The 19308-nt window shown below is 43.2% G+C and overlaps 1 protein-coding gene across 1 annotated transcript in view; it reads left to right on the top strand.

Annotated features, from left to right (window-relative positions):
* USF3 (upstream transcription factor family member 3) overlaps positions 1–17796 on the top strand; it is a 51640-nt gene extending 33844 nt beyond the window's left edge. Inside the window, exons 5-6 of the mRNA XM_004577894.2 lie at positions 7236–7332; positions 10660–17796. Of these exons, the coding sequence (XP_004577951.2) occupies positions 7236–7332; positions 10660–17081 (6519 nt within the window). The 3' untranslated portion in view covers positions 17082–17796. The remainder of the gene's footprint in view (positions 1–7235; positions 7333–10659) is intronic.
* The last annotated feature ends 1512 nt before the right edge of the window (positions 17797–19308 follow it).

Here is a 19308-nt window from a genome sequence, read left to right as displayed (position 1 = left end):
GCTGATGTAGTCCAACATCAAGGAACGGTGCATTTTTTCACCTCTCAGCCCCCAACTGCTACAGACACAGGATGGAAAGCGGAAACATTTATCTCACCCACTTTCTTCTTCATCCCAATCCCTTCCTCCCCAATCAGAGGTCCACGTGGCTCTACAGCCCCTTCATCTTTGTAATAAATGTTAAAATAAAGGTAAAAAATCCCATCTCAAAGTGACAGTTTTCCCTACTGAAGACAATTTTTTCCTAATTAATGATAAAGATGAAGTGTGCTCATTCAAAACAAAATGAAACAAAAAAACTGAAACAACAAGGAAGATATGAACTAGAAATAATAAATTGATATCCTCCTCCCAAGTTTTAACTGTTGTTAAAGTGTTGTTTTCCATCTCTCCAGGCATGCCAATTTCAATATATACATCCAGTTGTGTTAGCCTTTTATCACTGTGATGGAATACTTGAAACAGTCTAACTTATGAAGAAAATGAAGTTTACTTAACTCCCAGTTGTAGAGGTTTGTCTAAAGTTAGGTCTCCTTGCACATTGATTTTGCCTCTGGTGGGGGTCTACCAGTGAATACAGAGTTATATTACTGCAGGAGTGCATTTGGGGGCCAAGGATATCGTTTTAAAAAGGAAACCAGAGAGACAGAATGAAAGGCCAGGCTCACTCATTTTACAAAACCCTCTGGAAAGAACAAACCATAGTCCCACACAAAAATACCTTAATCACTTCTGAGAATGGGTCCCCCTGTGACCCAAAGATGTCCAATTATGCCCCACCTCTTTTTTTTTTTTGTAAGATTTATTTGTTTTTATTACAAAGTCAGATATACAAAGAGGAGGAGAGACAGAGAGGAAGATCTTGTGTCCGTTGATTCACTCTCCAAGAAGCTTCAATGGCCATAGCTCAGCCAATCCAAAGCCAAGAGCCCAGAGCCTTCTGCGGGTCTCCCGCATGGGTGCAGAGTCTCAAGGCTTCAGGCCAACCTCAACTGCCTTCCTAGGGCACAGGCAGGAGCTGAATGGGAAGCAGAGCCATTGGGATAAGAACCGGTGTCTATATGGGATCCCGATGTGTGCAAGGCAAGGACTTTAACCACTAGGGTATCAGGCCAGGCCTGGCCCCACCTCTTAAAAGTCTTCCAGTGCCACCCTGGGGACCAAGACTACAGCACATGAATTTTTGGGACACAGAACTCTGAATAAAGTCATGCAGATCCATCCTTGCCATGACACGTCATAATCAAGCTCTCTTTGGTTGAACATTAAGATACTTAAACGTGCAAATTTTAACAACGTCAAAATCATATCACGCATCTTCTCAGACCATCATGGAGTGAAACTGGAGACCAACATTTCAAAATACCCAAGAACATATGCAAATACTTGGAGACTGAGTAACATGCTACTAAATGAACAATGGGTCATAGAAAAAAATCAAACAGGAAATTTAAAAAACTGCTTGAAAAGAATGAAGGCATCAACACAACATACCAAAACTTGTCAAGGCGGTATTAAGAGGTAAGTTCATTTCAGAATGCTTATGTCAAGAAACTAGACAGGCACCAGGCACATGGGCTAACCACACATTTGAAGGAACTAGAAAAACAACAGCAAAATAACCACAAGATTAACAGAAAAAAGGGGGGGGCAGGTAGGAGAAATAAAGCAAATAGAGACCAAACGAATAATGCATAAGATCAATGGATCAAAGTACTGGTTCATTTACAAAATTAACAAAATAGATTCCCCACTAGCCTAACTAATCAAAAAAGGAGAGAAGATACTAATCAATAGGATCATAGAAGAAAAAGGAAATTTAACAATGGATAACATGCATAAGATAATCAAACTTACTACAAGCAACTGTATGCCAACAAATCAGAAGACCTAGAAAAAAATGGATAGAAGTTTGGACACATACAGTATTCCAAAATTGAATCATAAGGCAGTTAATGATCTAAAAAGACCTATAACAATGCCAAAGAATGAATCAGTAATTAAATCCCTCCCAACCAACAGAAGTCCTGGACAGGATGGCTTCACTGCTGAATTCTACCAAACGTTTCAAGAGGAATTTACTCCAGTCCTCCACAGGCTATTCCAAACAATAGAAAGGGAGGCAGTCCTTCCAAACTCTGTGAAGCCAATATCATCTTATTACCAAAGGCAGATAGACACACAACAGAAAAAGAGAACTATAGACCGATATGATGCCTGATGAACATAGATGCAAAAACCCTCAAATAAATAAACATAAAAAAAAATTGTAGCTAACAGGATTCAGCAGTTCATCAGACAGAGCATTCACCCAGACCAGGTGGGATTCATTCCTCTCATGCAGGGATGGTTTAACATAGGCAAAATGATTAATGTAATACACCACATCAACAAATTGAAATACAAAATCCATATGATCATCTCAATAGATGCAGTGAAGACATTGGATAAAATGCAACACCATGTCAACCTTAAATTCTTAAAATAGTTACAGAAGGAACATTCTGCAACGCAATCAAGGCAATTTACGAAAAACCCAACACCAGCATCATATTAAGTGGAGAAAGACTAGAAGCTATTCCACTAAGATCTTGAACTAGACAAAGTTGTCGACTTTCACCACTGCTATTCAATATAGTGTTGGAAGTCGCTGCTAAAGCTGTTAGGCAAGAAAAACAAAGGAATTCAAATTAGGAATTTTCCATATTTGTCGACAACATAATTCTTTACATGGGGGAATCAAAAGATTCAATCAAGACTATTGGAGAATAGACTACTGGAGAAAATTCTCACAAGAGAATTTGGCAGTGTAACAGGGTACAAAATTAATGTAATAAATAGATGGTGCTAGTATACACAAATAAACCCATGGCTCAGAAAAAACTTGTGAGTACAGTCCCCTTTAAAATAGCAAAGTGGAACCTTAAATACCTTGAAATTAACCTAACCAAAGATGTCGAAGACCTATGTGATGAAAATTACAAAACATTAAAAAAAGAAATAGAGGCCAACATTAAGAGATGGAGAAACCTACCATGTTCCTGGATCAGCAAGATCAGCAGCATCAAAATGTCCAATGTTACCAAAAGTAATATACAGATTCAACACAATCCCAATAACATTGTTCTCAGAAATAGAAAAAGATGATACAAAAATTAATTTAGAAACACAAGAGACCACGAATAGTGAAAACTATCCTGAAGAATAAAAATGAAGCTGGAGGAATTAATTCCTGATCTCAAGACATACCACAGGACAGTGATCATCAGAACAGTTTGTTACTGGTACAGAAACAGAAGAAGATCAGTGGAACAAGGTAGAAACCCCGGAAGTGAGCCTACACATGCACACCCTGCTAATCTTTGACAAAAGAGCTGAAAATAATCCAGGGAAAAATTCTGGTCTCTTCAACAAATATTGTTTGGATAATCAGATAGTAGCCTGCAGAAGTAAGAAACAAGAGCTCTCACTTGTCACTTTATACTGTAAGAAAACAAGCTCTAAATGGATCAAGGACCTAAATCTGCACCCAGAGACCGTCTAACTATTAGAGGTAAACATAGGACACACTCTACATAGGCATTTGATAAAGACTTCTTAGAAAAGTCACCACAATAAAAGTCAGAGCTGAAATAAACAGTTGGATTACATCAAACCAAGAAGCTTCTGTACAGCCAAGGAAATGATTAACAAAGCAAAGAAGCAATCAACACAATGGGAGAAAATATTTCCACACTATACAACAGAGAAGGGACTAATACCAGGATTTACAAAGAACTTCAGAAACTCAGCGACAGCAAAACAAACAACCCTGTGAAGAAATGGGCAAAGGAAATGAACAGTTTTCAAAAGGATAAATTCAAATGGCTAATATACATATGTAAAAGCAATGCTCAGGCTTACCACTTGATTACGAATCTTTCAACAGGGCCCGGCACAGTAGCCTAGCAGCTAAAGTCCTTGCCTTGAACGTGCTGGGATCCCATATGGGCATCAGTTCTAATCCCGGCAGACCCACTTCCCATCCAGCTCCCTGCTTGTGGCCTGGGAAAGCAGTCAAGGATGGCCCAAAGCTTTGGGCGCCTGCACCCACGTGGGAGACCCAGAAGAGGCTCCTGGCTCCTGGCTTTGGATTGACTCAGTTCCAGCCATTGTGGCTGCTTAGGGAGTGAATCATCAGATGGAAGATCTTCCTCTCTGTCTCTCCTCCTCTTTGTATATCTGACTTTACAGTAAAATTAAAATAAATATTTAAAAAATTTTTTAGAAAGAGTCTTTCAAGAGTGGCCTCGACTGTAACTCCATCCTGCGCCCTCCATTCTGTAGCAGCTGGAACTTCTAGGTGTCGAACCTGCGTAGATCCTGAAGGGCCACATCAGCTGGCTCTCCTAGTCTTCAGTGAGGTGTTGCATTTCTGTTTATTTTTCTTCTCTACACGGTGGACTTAGATTACCAGAAATGTTTTTAATTTTTTTTAAATACTGTTTTCTCACATAATACCAAACTGTCTTCTGACTTATTATTTTTCTTTCTCTGTAATTCACGGAATAGTGGCTGCTCAGTAAGTACTGATACTTACAAAGTCCGATCTTGTTTTCTTGCTCTTTGTTTTTATTCCTACAAAGTTCCTCTCTAGAAGGAAACTGTTGTCCTTTTACCTCCTGAACGTCCTAGCATGTCCCGAGGAAGCCAGAGTTTGGCCCCCAGCAACAGAGCAGTTAAAGATTTTCTTCACTGTGGCTGCACACTGTGACTCTGTAACCCAGGGGCAGGTCACTGGACATTAACATGTTCTTCCTTTGTCCAGTGAAGCATTCGCCCCCACATGGTAAACAACCAAAGAGCAGAACCCGGAAACGACTGTTCCATAGCACAAATGTTTTCATTTGCCAACTGGTAAGATAAAAGCATATATGAAAACATAAATCTAAGTGCTGTATAGACATATCTTTAAGATTATTTTTACTTATTGTAAAGATTTTAATTTAGTTATTTATTTGAAAGACAAAACAGAGAGAGAGAGAGAGAGAGAGAGAGAGAGAGAGAGAGAGATCTTGAACCACTGATGCACTTCTTTAGCCAGGTCTGGGTTGGGCTGGAGCCAGGAGCCAGGAACTTCATCCTGGTCTCCTGTGTTGGTGGCAGGAACCCACCTCCCTGGGCAGTCCTCCTGTGCCTTCCCACGTGTGTTAGCAGAAGCTGGATAAGAAGTGACCACTGGGACTAAACCAGCACTGCAGTACATAATGCTTGTCCCAGTGCTGGCCTCTCCACAATATATTTTTTTAATTTAGAAAATGCTCTTTTCTCTCTGGGTTTTTTGAAAAAGATATGCAGAGGTATGGACTGACATAGAATACTTCTAGAAAGACACACCAGTAATTTTATGCTGATTGCTCTCCAAGTGAATCTAAAGAACAAAGCAAAAAGGAATGCTAGTTTGCAATACATATCCCTTCATATCCGCTACATTTCTTTGTTATATGATGCTTTCAATTTTAAAAACTGGGGGTTAATCCAGAATAAGAGAACACTGTGGCTAACTTTGAAATTTAGTGTTCTGGGAACATGATATCAAAACTTAGTCAAGTGGAGCCCGGCGGCGTGGCCTAGCAGCTAAAGTCCTCGCCTTGAAAGCCCCAGGATCCCATATCGGCGCCGGTTCTAATCCCGGCAGCTCCACTCCCATCCACCTCCCTGCTTGTGGCCTGGGAAAGCAGTCGAGGACGGCCCAATGCATTGGGACCCTGCACCTGCGTGGGAGACCTGGAAGAGGTTCCAGGTTCCCAGCATCGGATTGGCGCACATCGGCCTGTTGCAGCTCACTTGGGGAATGAATCATCGGATGGAAGATCTTCCTCTCTGTCTCTCCTCCTCTCTGTATATCTGGCTGTAATAAAAATGAATAAATCTTTAAAAAAAAAAACCCTTAGTCAAGTGACATTTCTTTCTTGGCTTGTTATTTCAAATAATTTGTTAGTAATAGTTAACAGATGAAATAACAAGGTTAAAACCCCAATTTATCTTCTGCTTCTAACACTCTTCTAACATTCTTCTAGCCCTGCTCACCTCTTACTGTTCTGCAGACACGCCAGAGCCCACCTACCGCTGGGTCTTGCCCTTCTGATCTTGCTCTGTGGGTCTTCTTCCCACAGGGCGTGCTTCCTGCCACTTCCTTTGGATTTTGCTACAGTGCCTCCTTACAAAGGGGTCCTTCATGCCATCATCATATAAAAAAAATTCTAGCAGGCCTATGTGGTAGGCTAGTGGCTGAGCTCCTCGCCTTGCACGCACCAGGATCCTGTATTGGCGCCAGTTTGTGTCCTGCAGCCCTGCTTCCTATCCAGCTCCCTGCTTATGGCCTGGGAAAGCGGTGGAGGATGGCCTAAGGCATTGGGACCCTGCATCCTCATGGGAGACCTGGAGGAGGCTCCTGGCTGTGGATTGGCTCAGCTCTGGCCATTGTGGCCACTTGGGGAGTGAATCAGCAGATGCAGTATCTTCCTCTCTGCCTCTCCTCCTCTTCGTATATCTGACTTTCCAATAAAAATAAATCTTCTTAAAAAATTATAGCAGAGCATCTGAGTTCAGACTGCTCCAATGAAGTACTTTAGCCTGGGTGATGTAAACAACCGAAATCTGTTCTTGCTCGCCCTGAGGTTGGCAGGCTCGGGATCAAAGTGCCAGCTGATTCTGTTGCTCCTGAGGGCCTGCTTCTGGCCATGTCTGCAGTGTGCTGGAGAGGGAGAAATCATCTCCCTGTCTCTCCCCGTAAGGGCACCAATCCATTCCTAAGGGCTTCATCCTCTTGACCTAATCACCCCAAGGGTCTCCCACCTCCTAATGCCGTTATGTTGGGTGCTGGGTACACACACAGAGTATCCTCAGTCCTCATTCTGGCCCTTTCCTTATCCTGCTTATTGTTCTTTATAACTCTTTATGAGTATACACATATGTATACATGTGTAGTGTGTATGTATGAAGTTAACACCTGCTGATTATTTTGCATACAAGTCTGAGGACAAGGACTTTGTCTCAGTCTTACATGTCCAGTACCTAGAACAGTCCTGACACAAAGTGTTTGCTAAATGAAAATGAGGAGTAGACACTTGATTATGGTGCTTATTCTAAATTTTGAAAAGATACACATGGTGTGACAGAACCTGAGTGCTAAGTTTCTTCTGGTAGCTTCTTACCTTTCGGTGAACTTTTTAATGGTTAATTTTCTTTGGCAGAGCAAGAATATGATCCTGGACCAAGCCTTTAAATACATAACAGAGCTGAAGAGGCAGAATGATGAGCTCCTGCTTAATGGAGGGAACAATGAACAAGGTGAAGCGCTGACGCGTGTTTTGTTGTTTTCCTTTAATGTTTATTTAGGCTTTTGTGTGAAACTGATGTGTGGCTATAGAAAGCTTTTTCACAAATACATCAATTTTTAAAATTTCAAATGAATTTAAATATCCATATTTTGTTAGAAATCTTCTGTTTTTGTTTTGTTTTGTATTAAGGTTTCTTTATGTAAAAGTCAAAGTTACAGAGAGGGAGAGAGAAAGAGAGAGATCTTCTGACTGCTGGTTCACTTCCCAGGTGGCTGCAATGGCCAGGCTGGGTCAGACTTGAGCCAGGAGCCAGGAGTTTCTTCCAGGTCTCCCTTGTGAGTAGTAGGGGCCCAAGCATCTTCCGCTGCTTTTCCCAGGTGTTTATTAGGGAGCTGGATCAGAAGTAGAGCAGCCAGGACAATAACTGGTAATACTATCAGCCGTACCTTCTGAGTTTAAAATGTTTATTTATTTTTTTGTTTTCTTGAAGTGTACCATGACACGCAGAGAGAAGTAGTGAGAGGACGGAGAGATCTCCCATCAGCCTGTTCATTCCCCAAATGCCTGCCACAGCCAGGACTGACACGTGAAAACAGAACCTTGCAGTCAGTAGGCCTGGGAGAATAATGTCCAAGTAAATTCATTTTAGTTTGACTCTTCCCATTTTAGTGACTGGTCTTATAGACATATGTAATTTTGATTTTGGACTCCTCTGTGTCATCTTCTCCAACACATGATGGTAGTTACACTAAATGTCCTTTATTTCATTTGGATCTTGCAGTGGGTGGGGGACATCCCATGAGAATTGAAGGGGTAGTTTTACTCTATAAATTAAAAGAAGGCAGAATATAGCTGTGTTGAGACTTAATGTGCCTTCACTCAAAAGGACAAAGTATGTGTTTGTTCCGTGTGATTTATTTCTTGAACTACCTGATCAGTTAATGACATTTGATTTTTAGATAGAGTGACTATTTGATGCTGTCAAATGAGTTCCATTTTTCTACCAACACTGGAGAGAAGCTTTCTTAGCATCAACTAGAAAGAAAAATACCCAAGACAGGAGCATGGCTCAGGTGGTCAGCCAGTTTGAGCTGTCCTTTATCTGTTGCTCTGAGAAGGACAGAGAGCCAGTTCCTCTGATGGCTCAGTAGGCCATCTTTAAGGCGAGAAACAAGAATTTGCTGAGTAGGGGGCAGTGTTAGGCTGTGCAATGAGTGGGTAGCAAGGATGCTCCAAAGTGGACTCAGGATGTCGGCCTTCCAAGTTTTCCCTTTATAGCTTTAGTTAAGTAACATTTTACCCCTCTCCTACATCAGTAGTGTTTTATGATCCTGCCCTTGGGAAGCTGTTAGGGTAGATACGTGAAAATGAGTATGTGCTGGGTAAAGTTTTTGAGCTCTGCCAAGCAAAGTATAAGGCCAGCTGATGTGTCAACGTTTCTAATGAAGATGCCTTTGACTTCAAAGCCCCAAGGCTGAAGCTCAGGTGACCTTAGGAAAATGAGAAGCCGAACAAGCTGGAGAACCAGGCCATGGGTTGGGGGCAGCCCCTGAGGCAACTTCAAATGTCATCTCTGTCAGGATTATTTTTTTCCTGAGAAACTGCTCTTTTATCATTTTGTATTCCAGAAGCTTTCTCTACTCATCACCCACTTAACAGTGTAGTAGAGTGGTTAAAGCCCTGACCTTGGAATCAGGCCTGTGTGAATTTGAGACTCAACTTCATTTCCTCACTCAGTACCTTTGAGTCAGTTATTCAGCTTTCCCTATTTTCAGTTTTCCTATCTTAAGATATTATTCAATCATAATTTCTGCCTGGCTTTCTATAAGCAAATGCTTTGAACGTAAACCTAAAAATGACAATAGGTAGTTCTCACCTCATGGTTCTTATAAGGTTTAAGAGACTGGTATCAGTGAAGCTCTTAAGGTAAAGGCCAGCCTAAAAAGTGCCAGGCAGTGTTTGTATTGTGAGAATACCAGTTACTTTTTGTCCATGATTGTCCTTTAATTTCTAATGACCACAGCACACTGACATCTTTGGTTTCTTAGCTTAAGTATATGAGAAAAATAGTCCCTGAGCTTATCCTGGTTGGAGAGGAACCTTCAGTTTTAGACTACCTCACAAGGCAGTGGTCTTAAGGATCAAATACCCCTTGTGTGTGATGGGCAGTGAATACCTACCGTGATTGCAAGACAGATGGGGAGCTTAAACACCAGCAGCCAAAGCTGCCACATTAAAAGAACTGGTGAGTGAAGCTGTCTGCCTTAGAAAGGAGTGTGAGTGTGACGACTTCACTGCTCAGCAGCACACCAGCCTTGGCCCTGTCAAGGAAAATACACGTTCCATTGCTATGCTTTCTTTGGGGCTCCACTGCTTATTACATATTGGGTTTTTTTTTCAGTCTCCATGGTTGGTAGAGGATAAAATAGAAACTAAAACCATTTATAACAGAGATTATCTATGAGAGGTGTTTCCAAATTTTTTATGAAAAATAAATATCAAAAAACTATCTGTGAAGTTAAAATTTTGCATTAAAGTAAACTTACTTTGTAATTCCATTTTCCATGAACCTTTTAAAGTACTCTTGTATTACCATCCAGAAGTAATGTTAGCTGGTTACATCATTTGAATGCAGCTTATATGGATAGTCAGTGTTATTGTCCAAGGAGGTTACTATGAGGTTACTAGGTCTTCCCATTTTACCTGTGTAAGTGCCCTATTGGAAATTTTTTTAATTGAAAGCATTGAAATTTTTACATTATGAATAATTTTTCAGTTGACCTTTAAAGACATACATTTTTAAAAGGTTGGAATGAGAGTTTGAGATACTAGTCTATTAAAAAAGAAGAAGAAGATTTATGTATTTGAAAGAACCACAGAGAAAGAGAGCTTCCATATGCTGGTTCCCTCCCCAGAGGGGCACATCAGCCAGAGCTGGGCAAGGCCAAAGCCAGGATCCAGGAGCTTCTTCCAAGCCTCCCACATGGCTGGCAGCAGCCCAAGTATTTGAGCCATCTTTTACTTCTTTTGCAGGTCATTAGCAGGCTGCTGGATCAGAAATGGAGCAACCAGCACTCAGGCCAGTACACATATGAGATGCCAGCATTGCAAATGATAGCTTTACCTGCTATGCCACAATGCTGGTCCTTGAAGCAACATTCTAAGAGAAGAAAGAGTTTGAGTTAGAAAAAAACTGAACTCTCAGGAGAGAATATTTAGAATAATATTTAGGATGCTAAAATGAGAATTCAGCAGTTTAGAAAGGTCATAGTTCTTTCTCAAGTTACAAAAACTGACATTAACTTGTATTTTTTTATTTTTATTTTTAATGTTACAGCTGAAGAAATTAAAAAGCTACGGAAACAACTGGAAGAAATCCAAAAAGAAAATGGCCGATATATTGAATTACTGAAAGCCAATGACATATGCTTATATGATGATCCCACAATCCACTGGAAAGGAAACCTCAAGACCTCAAAGGTCTCTGTTGTTATTCCGAGTGACCAAGTTCAAAAAAACATCATTGTTTATCCTAACGGGAGTCAGTCTGGTGGACACGGCCAGGGAGCAGCTGTTCAGGGGATCACCTTTAGTGTTGGTCATCATTTACAAAAGCAAACTGCCAATGTGGTGCCAGTGCAGAGGGCTTGCAATCTTGTGACTCCTGTGTCTATTTCTGGAGTTTTCTCTTCTGAAAACAAGCCATGGCATCAGACCACAGTTTCTGCATTGGCTGCCAGCCAACCTGTTCCTCTTTGTCTTCCTGCTACCATTCCTGCTCAAAAGATTCTCGAACTTTCCACCTCCGAAGGCGAATCAAGTGTGCTTGGTATCACAAGTGGCTCTCTGATTGCTGTTCCAGTTGGGCCTGAACCTCACCAGCCTCGCTCCTTGAACACATGTCTAAATGATCACAATTCTTCTGACAATAAGAATGGGCAGGAGAGCCCCAAATTATTAAAGACATCCACCCCTTGTGCTATAAGCAGCACCGCCAGCTCCTCAGCAACTGCCAGTAAAGTGTGCCCGGGAAACGAGCAGGACCTCAGAGGTGACTTCCCAAACAGCTTGGTTGTATCAGTTACCACCACAGTCTGTTCCCAGCCTCCCAGATCTGTAAGTGATTCTTCTCCAGTAACCGTTAGCAAGAGTGCAGACTCGACACGTACAACCACTGTGCTGGCACCGGCTGCTCCTGCGGGAGCAGGGAAGACTACCACGGCAGTAAGCACACTTGTTGCAAACTCTTTGGACAGTGGTTGGACTCTTTCTTGTTCCTTGCCTTCTTCAACTGTTAGTGCTTCAGATTTGAAAAACATGAGTAGCCTTACCCGAATTTCTTCAGCTGGAAACACACAGACAACGTGGACTACTTTGCAACTGACAGGAAACACTATTCAGCCCTTAAGCCAGACATCATCTTCCACTGTGACTCCAGTATTAAACGAGTCTGGTACCAGTCCCACCGCAAGCAACCACAGTAGACCCATAGCTGCAGCCGTCAACTTGAATAATTCCTTTCCAGCAGAGGGGCAGGCAGTTGAACAAGTAGTTGTCACCTTGCCTTCTTGTCCATCTTTACCTATGCAGCCAGTAATTGCCCAGCCACAAGTGAAATCCCAGCCTCCCAAAAATATCCTTCCACTGAAGTCAGCGATGCAGGTGATCCAGATGACTCAGCCAGTCGGGTCAGCTATTACTGCAGCTCCGCCCAATCCAAACGTTATCATCCTTCAGCCACCCAGCACCACGCCGTGCCCAGCAGTGATGAGGGCAGAGGTTCCCAGCCAAACAGTCAGTCAGCAAATAGTGATCATACAGACAGCTAATCAGAATCCTTTGCCATTCCTCTCTGCTCCTCCTCCTAGTTCTGTTCGACTCCCTGTCAATGGAGCTAATGCTATAATAGGGTCTAATAATGCAGTGCAAAATGTTTCAACTCCACAAACTTTTGGAGGAAAGCACCTAGTCCATATATTACCACGACCTTCATCTTTATCAACATCTAATTCAACACAGACTTTTTCCGTCACCATGTCCAACCAACAGCAGCCCCAAACCATTTCTTTAAATGGACAGCTGTTTGCTTTGCAACCTGTGAAGACGTCATCAGGAACTACAAATCAAATCCCTATGCAAATTATTCAGCCCACCACCAGCGAAGATCCAAATACCAATGTTGCCCTGAATACATTTGGTGCTTTGGCCAGCCTCAATCAAAGTATATCACAGATGGCTGGGCAAAGCTGTGTACAGTTGTCTATCAACCAGCCTGTCAATTCTCAAACTGCTGCAAAAAGTCAGACCACCCCAGCCAACTGTGTTTCATTAACAACTGTAGCACCTCCTATGACCACAGATAATTCAGCCCCCATACCCAGTACTTCTCATCCAGTGACTACATCCTCAGTGACCACTGTCACTTGTTTGCCATCTACTGTGAAGTCAAAAAGGTTGAATAAGAAACCAGCTGCCAAGAGACATTTAACAGCTAGCAAGCCAGTGTGCCCCTTGAATCCAGGCCATGATGCAGGCAAGTTAGACTGCCCCGGGGCCGAAGGCTCAGTAGAGCCTTCCTGTAATGACAGACCATCAGAGAGCCTTCCTAGTGTGTTACCACCCGTCGCTGTGTCCCAGGAAAATGCTGTAGGTGTTCCCGCATCGCAGTCCTTGGAGGTTCTGGATTCTCAGTCAGTCACACCCGAGTCTGCATCCAAGTATATGTCAGTGGAAGAATCTCCCTCACCGTCTCAAGAGTCTGTAACAAGTGAACATTCTGCGGTGGCTCCAGAAAACCCCAAAGAGTCTACCCCCCTTTTGCAACGAGAGGCATCGCAGGATGAACCACCAACTAGTTCAGCATTGTCAGGTGCCGCCACACCTTGCACTTCAGCCCATGTGTTGATTCCATCTCCAAGCGACACCCACATTTTGGTTTCTCAGGTTTCTGATTTGTCAACTACCACAAGCACCACAAGTACTGACTGTGTTTCTGAGGTAGAAATCATTGCTGAACCTTGCAGGGTTGAGCCAGATACAGCGCAAAGCACAAGTGTCTTAAAGGGGCACGGTTTAACTACATTGCTGTCAGATCTTGCTAAAGAAAAGGACCCTCAGAAGTCACCTCTTTCGGTCCAGATGGCCCATCCTGACTTTTCTTCTGGAAATCCTAAAGTAGTGGATTCAGGTGTGGATTTGCATCCCAAACAGGAACTGCTGCTGATGAACGACGACGACAGAGACCCAGCCCAGCACCATGCCTGTCTCCCAGATCAGGAGGTTATCGCTGGCTCTTTGCTCACCAGCAGGCAGGCCGACTCTCCCATGTCCACCAGCTCTGGCAGCAGTCGCAGTTTCTCAGTCGCATCCATGCTTCCTGAAACAGCCAGGGAGGATGTGACCAGCCATGCAGCCACGAATACGTGTGACAGCTGTACCTTTGCAGAGCAAACTGATATCGTCGCCCTTGCAGCAAGAGCCATCTTTGACCAGGAGAACCTGGAGAAGGGAAGAGTTGGCATTCAGGCTGATGTGAGGGAAGCTGCCTCCAAGCCTTCTGAAGCATCATCTTTAGCAGGAGACCAGCCCTGTAAATCACAGATTCCCAAGGAGAATGGCCCAGGCCAGGCCGAAGCAGCACCTCGTGAATTTACCTCTCAGGATTCGATGGAAGCAGCCATGGAAAAATCAAGCTGTTCGCTAGGAATTAAAACATCGAGTGCTTCCTTACAGGTTTCAGCTTCTCAGCCGTCAAGCGTCACTAGTTTAAGTGTGAATAATCTCATCCATCCAAGCAGCATCGGCCATCCTCTGGTCAGCTGTGCCAGTTTGTCTCAGACTTCAGAGCCAACAACTGCTCCTACAACGATCAGTCTGGCTGTGTCATCCAGCTCCTATGGTGGCCAGCCTCCTGGGCCATCACTGATGACAGAATATTCCCAAGAGCAACCACTAAATACTCTGACTAGTACTATACCAAATTCACAGATTCAAGAGCCACTCTTAAAGTCAGGTCACGAAGGCCGCAAAGATTCTGCTAAGCGTGCCGTCCAAGAGGAGCTTTTACTGTCCTCAGCCAAACGTCAAAAGCATTGTCAGCCAGCCCCACTCAGACTCGAAAATATGTCCCTCATGAGTCGGACTCCAGACAGCATTTCTGATCAAACACAAATGATGGTCAGTCAGATCCCTCCCAATTCTTCCAACTCAGTTGTGCCCGCTAGCAACCCGGCACATGGCGACAGCCTCACACGGTTATTTCCACCTAGTAACAACTTTGTGGCCCCTGTATTGAGACAGGCTGAGGTCCAGTGTAGTTCCCAGCCTCCGGTTGCTGAGCAACAGCAAACCCAGGCAAGTCAACATCTGCAGACCCTGCAGCAGCATGTCCCCACTCAAGGGGTATCTCACCTTCACAGTAACCATCTCTTCATCAAGCAGCAGCAGCAGCAGCAAGCAGGACAGTTAAGAGAGAGGCATCACTTGTATCAGCTGCAACATCACGTACCTCATGCCGAGAGTGCTGTCCACTCTCAGCCCCATAACGTCCACCAGCAGAGAACTCTACAACAGGAAGTCCAGATGCAGAAAAAGAGGAATCTTGTCGCAGGCACGCAGGCCTCTCAGCTTTCCTTACAACCAAAGCATCATGGAACTGACCAGTCCCGACCCAAGAGTGGTCAGCCACATCCACACCATCAGCAGCTGCAGCAACAGATGCAGCAGCACTTCGGAAGTTCCCAGCCAGAGAAGAACTGTGAAAATGCTTCAAGCAGCCGGACGCACCACAACCACCCCCAGAACCATCTCAGTCAGGACATCATGCACCAGCAGCAGGATGTTGGAAGCAGACAGCAGGGTTCAGCAGTTTCTTCAGAACATGTGTCTGGACATACTCCAATGCAGAGGCTTTTGACATCCAGAGCCTTAGAGCAGCAGATGGTGTCCCAGCCCAGTATCGTGACCAGACCTTCGGACATGACTTGTACTCCACACAGGCCAGAAAGAAACCGAGTTTCAAGTTACTCTGCTGAGGCTCTCATTGGGAAGACGTCTTCTAATTCGGAGCAGAGAATGGGCCTGCCAATTCAGGGTTCCAGAGTTTCAGATCAGCTTGAAATGAGAAGCTATCTTGATATTCCCAGGAATAAGAGTTTAGCTCTTCATAATATGCAGGGTCGTGTGGACCATACTGTTGCCTCAGAGATCCGCCTTTCAGACTGTCAGACGTTTAAACCAAGTGGAGTCAGCCAACCACCACAGAGTAATTTTGAACTACAGTCTTCAAGAAATAATGAAATAGGTAACCCTCCGGTATCATCTTTGAGGGGAATGCAGTCCCAGGCCTTTCGGATTAGTCAAAACACTGGTCCCCCACCAATCGACCGGCAAAAGAGATTACCTTATCCACCAGTCCAGAGCATCCCAACAGGAAATGCCATTCCACCAAGGGACAGTGAAAATGCATGTCACCAAAGTTTCATGCAGAGCTTACTTGCCCCTCACCTGGGTGATCAGGTCATTGGGAACCAGCGGTCACTCTCAGAACATCAGAGGAACACGCAGTGTGGTCCCTCCTCTGCCATTGAGTATAATTGCCCTCCAGCTCATGAAAGCGTCCATCTCAGAAGAGAGAGTGAGAGTCAGAATAGAGAAAGTTGTGACATGTCTTTAGGAGCAATTAATACCCGGAACAGTGCCTTGAATATCCCTTTTTCAAGTTCTTCTTCTTCGGGAGATATTCAAGGTCGAAACACAAGTCCCAATGTTTCTGTACAGAAGTCCAACCCCATGAGGATTACTGACAGTCATGGGACAAAGGGCCACATGAACCCTCCAGTGACAACCAACATGCATGGGGTAGCAAGGCCAGCTTTGCCACATCCATCTGTTTCTCATGGCAGTGCTGACCAAGGGGCTGCTGGGCGTCAGGCTAATTCAGTTGGCCAGCGATCAAGACACCCCCTGCAAGACAGCAGCGGTTCCAAAATTCGTCAGCCTGAAAGGAATCGCTCTGGAAACCAGAGGCATAGCAATGTCTTTGATCCGAGTCTTCCCCATCTTCCTCTCTCCACCAGTGGAAGCATGATTCTTGGACGGCAGCAGCCCACCGCAGAGAAGAGAGGAAGCATTGTGCGTTTCATGCCTGATAGTCCCCAAGTACCCAATGATAACTCAGGCCCAGACCAGCACACACTGTCACAAAATTTTGGTTTTCCTTTTATTCCTGAGGGTGGCATGAATCCACCAATCAATGCTAACACTTCCTTCATTCCACAGGTGTCTCAACCTAGTGCCACTCGAACTCCAGCCCTTATCCCAGTAGATCCCCAAAATACTCTACCCTCCTTCTATCCCCCATACTCTCCTGCTCATCCCACACTTTCCAATGATATCTCAATCCCCTATTTCTCCAATCAGATGTTCTCAAATCCTAGCTCAGAGAAAGTGAATGGCGGAAGTTTAAATAACCGATTTGGATCAATTTTATCTCCTCCTAGACCTGTTGGTTTTGCTCAGCCAAGTTTTCCTCTTCTCCCTGATATGCCACCAATGCACATGACCAACTCTCATTTATCCAACTTTAATATGACATCCTTGTTTCCAGAAATAGCTACAGCTCTTCCTGATGGCTCAGCAATGTCACCTTTACTCACAATTGCGAACTCCTCTGCCTCTGACTCCTCCAAGCAGTCCTCAAACAGACCTGCCCACAACATAAGCCATATTTTAGGTCATGATTGCAGCTCAGCTGTTTAAATGCTGATAAACTAAACAGAAAGGTAATGGGTGAGATTATAAATGTATTTTGTGTGCTGCCCTTATACATGTACATGAAGAGAGGGAGTATGTTTTTATAATCAGTTTTCAGTTCTCTTTCAAATACAGAGAAGCTGTGCCAGAGATGATGCAAATACTGAGTTATCAAAAACTCTTTGATTTTTAATTGCATGATGTGCTTTTTAATTTTTCAAGCAGATTTGCATTTCCACATTTAATCTGTAATCTTTTGTTCCCTAACAGAATTTAGGGAAAATGATTTTGGCATGTGTTGGATAATAAGAAGGATCCTAGATTTTTTTTTTTTAATTTACTTTTTACTTTCTACTGCTTTCCCAGGCCATAGGCAGGGATCCAGAAGGAAGTGGAGTAGCCGGGACATGAACCGGCACCCACATGGGATCCTGGCACATGCAAGGCGAGGACCCCAGCCACTAGGCTACCGTGCTAGACCCAGGATCCTAGATTTTTAAACTTGGTGATTGATCATGTAGATAGTTGAATTGCTAGCCAGAAATAGCAGCAGCTTGATACAGCATCATATGCTGGCTAATATCAACATCTAAAACAGATCCTTACCCATGGTAAAATATGAATTGATTTAGAATCAACTGTCCATAGTTAAGTGTAAGCAATTAGTAAAGAAATGAATTGCCTAATTGGCCTTCACTCCTGAAGTTGGGTCCAGGCAGAGACTTCTTCCCTGATTACAACAGTTCATAAATTATCTGAATTTCATGTCTTGGTCCTCAAATTAGGGAGCCACACTATCCTTTAAATGTGCCAAGATCCTTTGCAGCAAAGGTCTTCCTCAGTTAACCTTGGAAACAGCAAGCTAAAAAGTAAAGGACTGTTTCCCATTCTACATCAGGCGCATGATGACAGCAGTTACATTGCACGAGTGTTTTACCCTTGATGTTTCATCAGTTGAGTTTTGATTTCATATTCTTTGTAGTTAAATATTAAGACCAATCAGTAAATAGTGCGTTTTGGAAACTATACTCTTATTTTAACTATTTCTGAACAGAGTTTTAAGCTCTGTCAGTATTTTTATTTACTGATACTTCTGTTTTAAATATGGCTTTGCACATTATATTATCCTTCATGACAAAACTAGGATGAGAAGATGAATTTGTTCACTGTTTTTTTTTTTTTTTTGGATGATAGGAGTGCTAGGTGCCTCACAGCGTATATTTGTGTAGGTCACTGTGAGAGTGTGTGCGCACATAGATGTCATAGTATAAACTGGACCTCATCATTCCACAGTGTATATATATTTCAGAACATCATGTTATACATGATAGATAGTTTGATCTGTCAATTTAAAAATAATTTTAAAAGACTAGGCTTGCCATCAAAATGGAAAATTGAGAACTGCTGCTAAAGAAAACTTGATGTGGGCCTGGATTTTTAAAAGTCCCACTGAAGGTCATACATTTAAAGACACATATATTGAATTTTGAAAACTTAAGAAAACAACTGTATATACTCATTTTCTTAAACTCACTATTTTTTTTGTTATTGTTGTTGTTGTGTTCTGCCAAAGATGGGATGGAGTGGGGGGAGATGCATATACATTGTTTTGTCTTCTCTGTGAAAGAAGTGAACACAAGGATGTGTTTTTGTTACTGTCTTATCATCCTACCAACACTTCCTGAGGCCTGGTCAGAGCAGTGAATGCCACTCGATACCTCTTCTGAAGACTCAGCAAAGGGTCACCTGTGCCTCTGCAACTGTTCTCACCACATGGCCCTGTTTCTGCTGCCAGCTAAAACAGCCTGTGGGGGCAAGAGTTCCTATCAGTAAGGAAAATCTGGATTTCCTCCCTTCAAAATAGTCTCGAAGAAGGATAGGAGAACTTCACACACAAGTTACTCAACAGATGAACATAGCAGTTAGAACTTTTTTGAGGGGGGTGGATAAAAAGGTTATGACCTGCTTTTTAATTCACTTAGGGTCTGAATCTGAAGCTTTAATATTGAAAGTTTTCTCTACTTGAAAGATCTAGTCTAGCCGTTTTAAGAAGGGCAGTCTTCTGTGCGTTTGGCTGTTCATCCTCTCATGTTCTTTTGTCTCGCTAATTCACGTGCGAGTGCACACGCACACACACAACCACAGTGGCTATTGAGGTCCAAAACACTGGGGACTGTTAGATATAATTGGAATTTAGGAGTAAGCTAAGAGAAGCTTATGTTGAACATTACGA

This window comes from Ochotona princeps, chromosome 3 (assembly GCF_030435755.1).
Source record: "Ochotona princeps isolate mOchPri1 chromosome 3, mOchPri1.hap1, whole genome shotgun sequence".
Taxonomy (NCBI): Eukaryota; Metazoa; Chordata; class Mammalia; order Lagomorpha; family Ochotonidae; genus Ochotona; species Ochotona princeps.
This window is presented reverse-complemented; position numbering and strand designations above follow the sequence as displayed.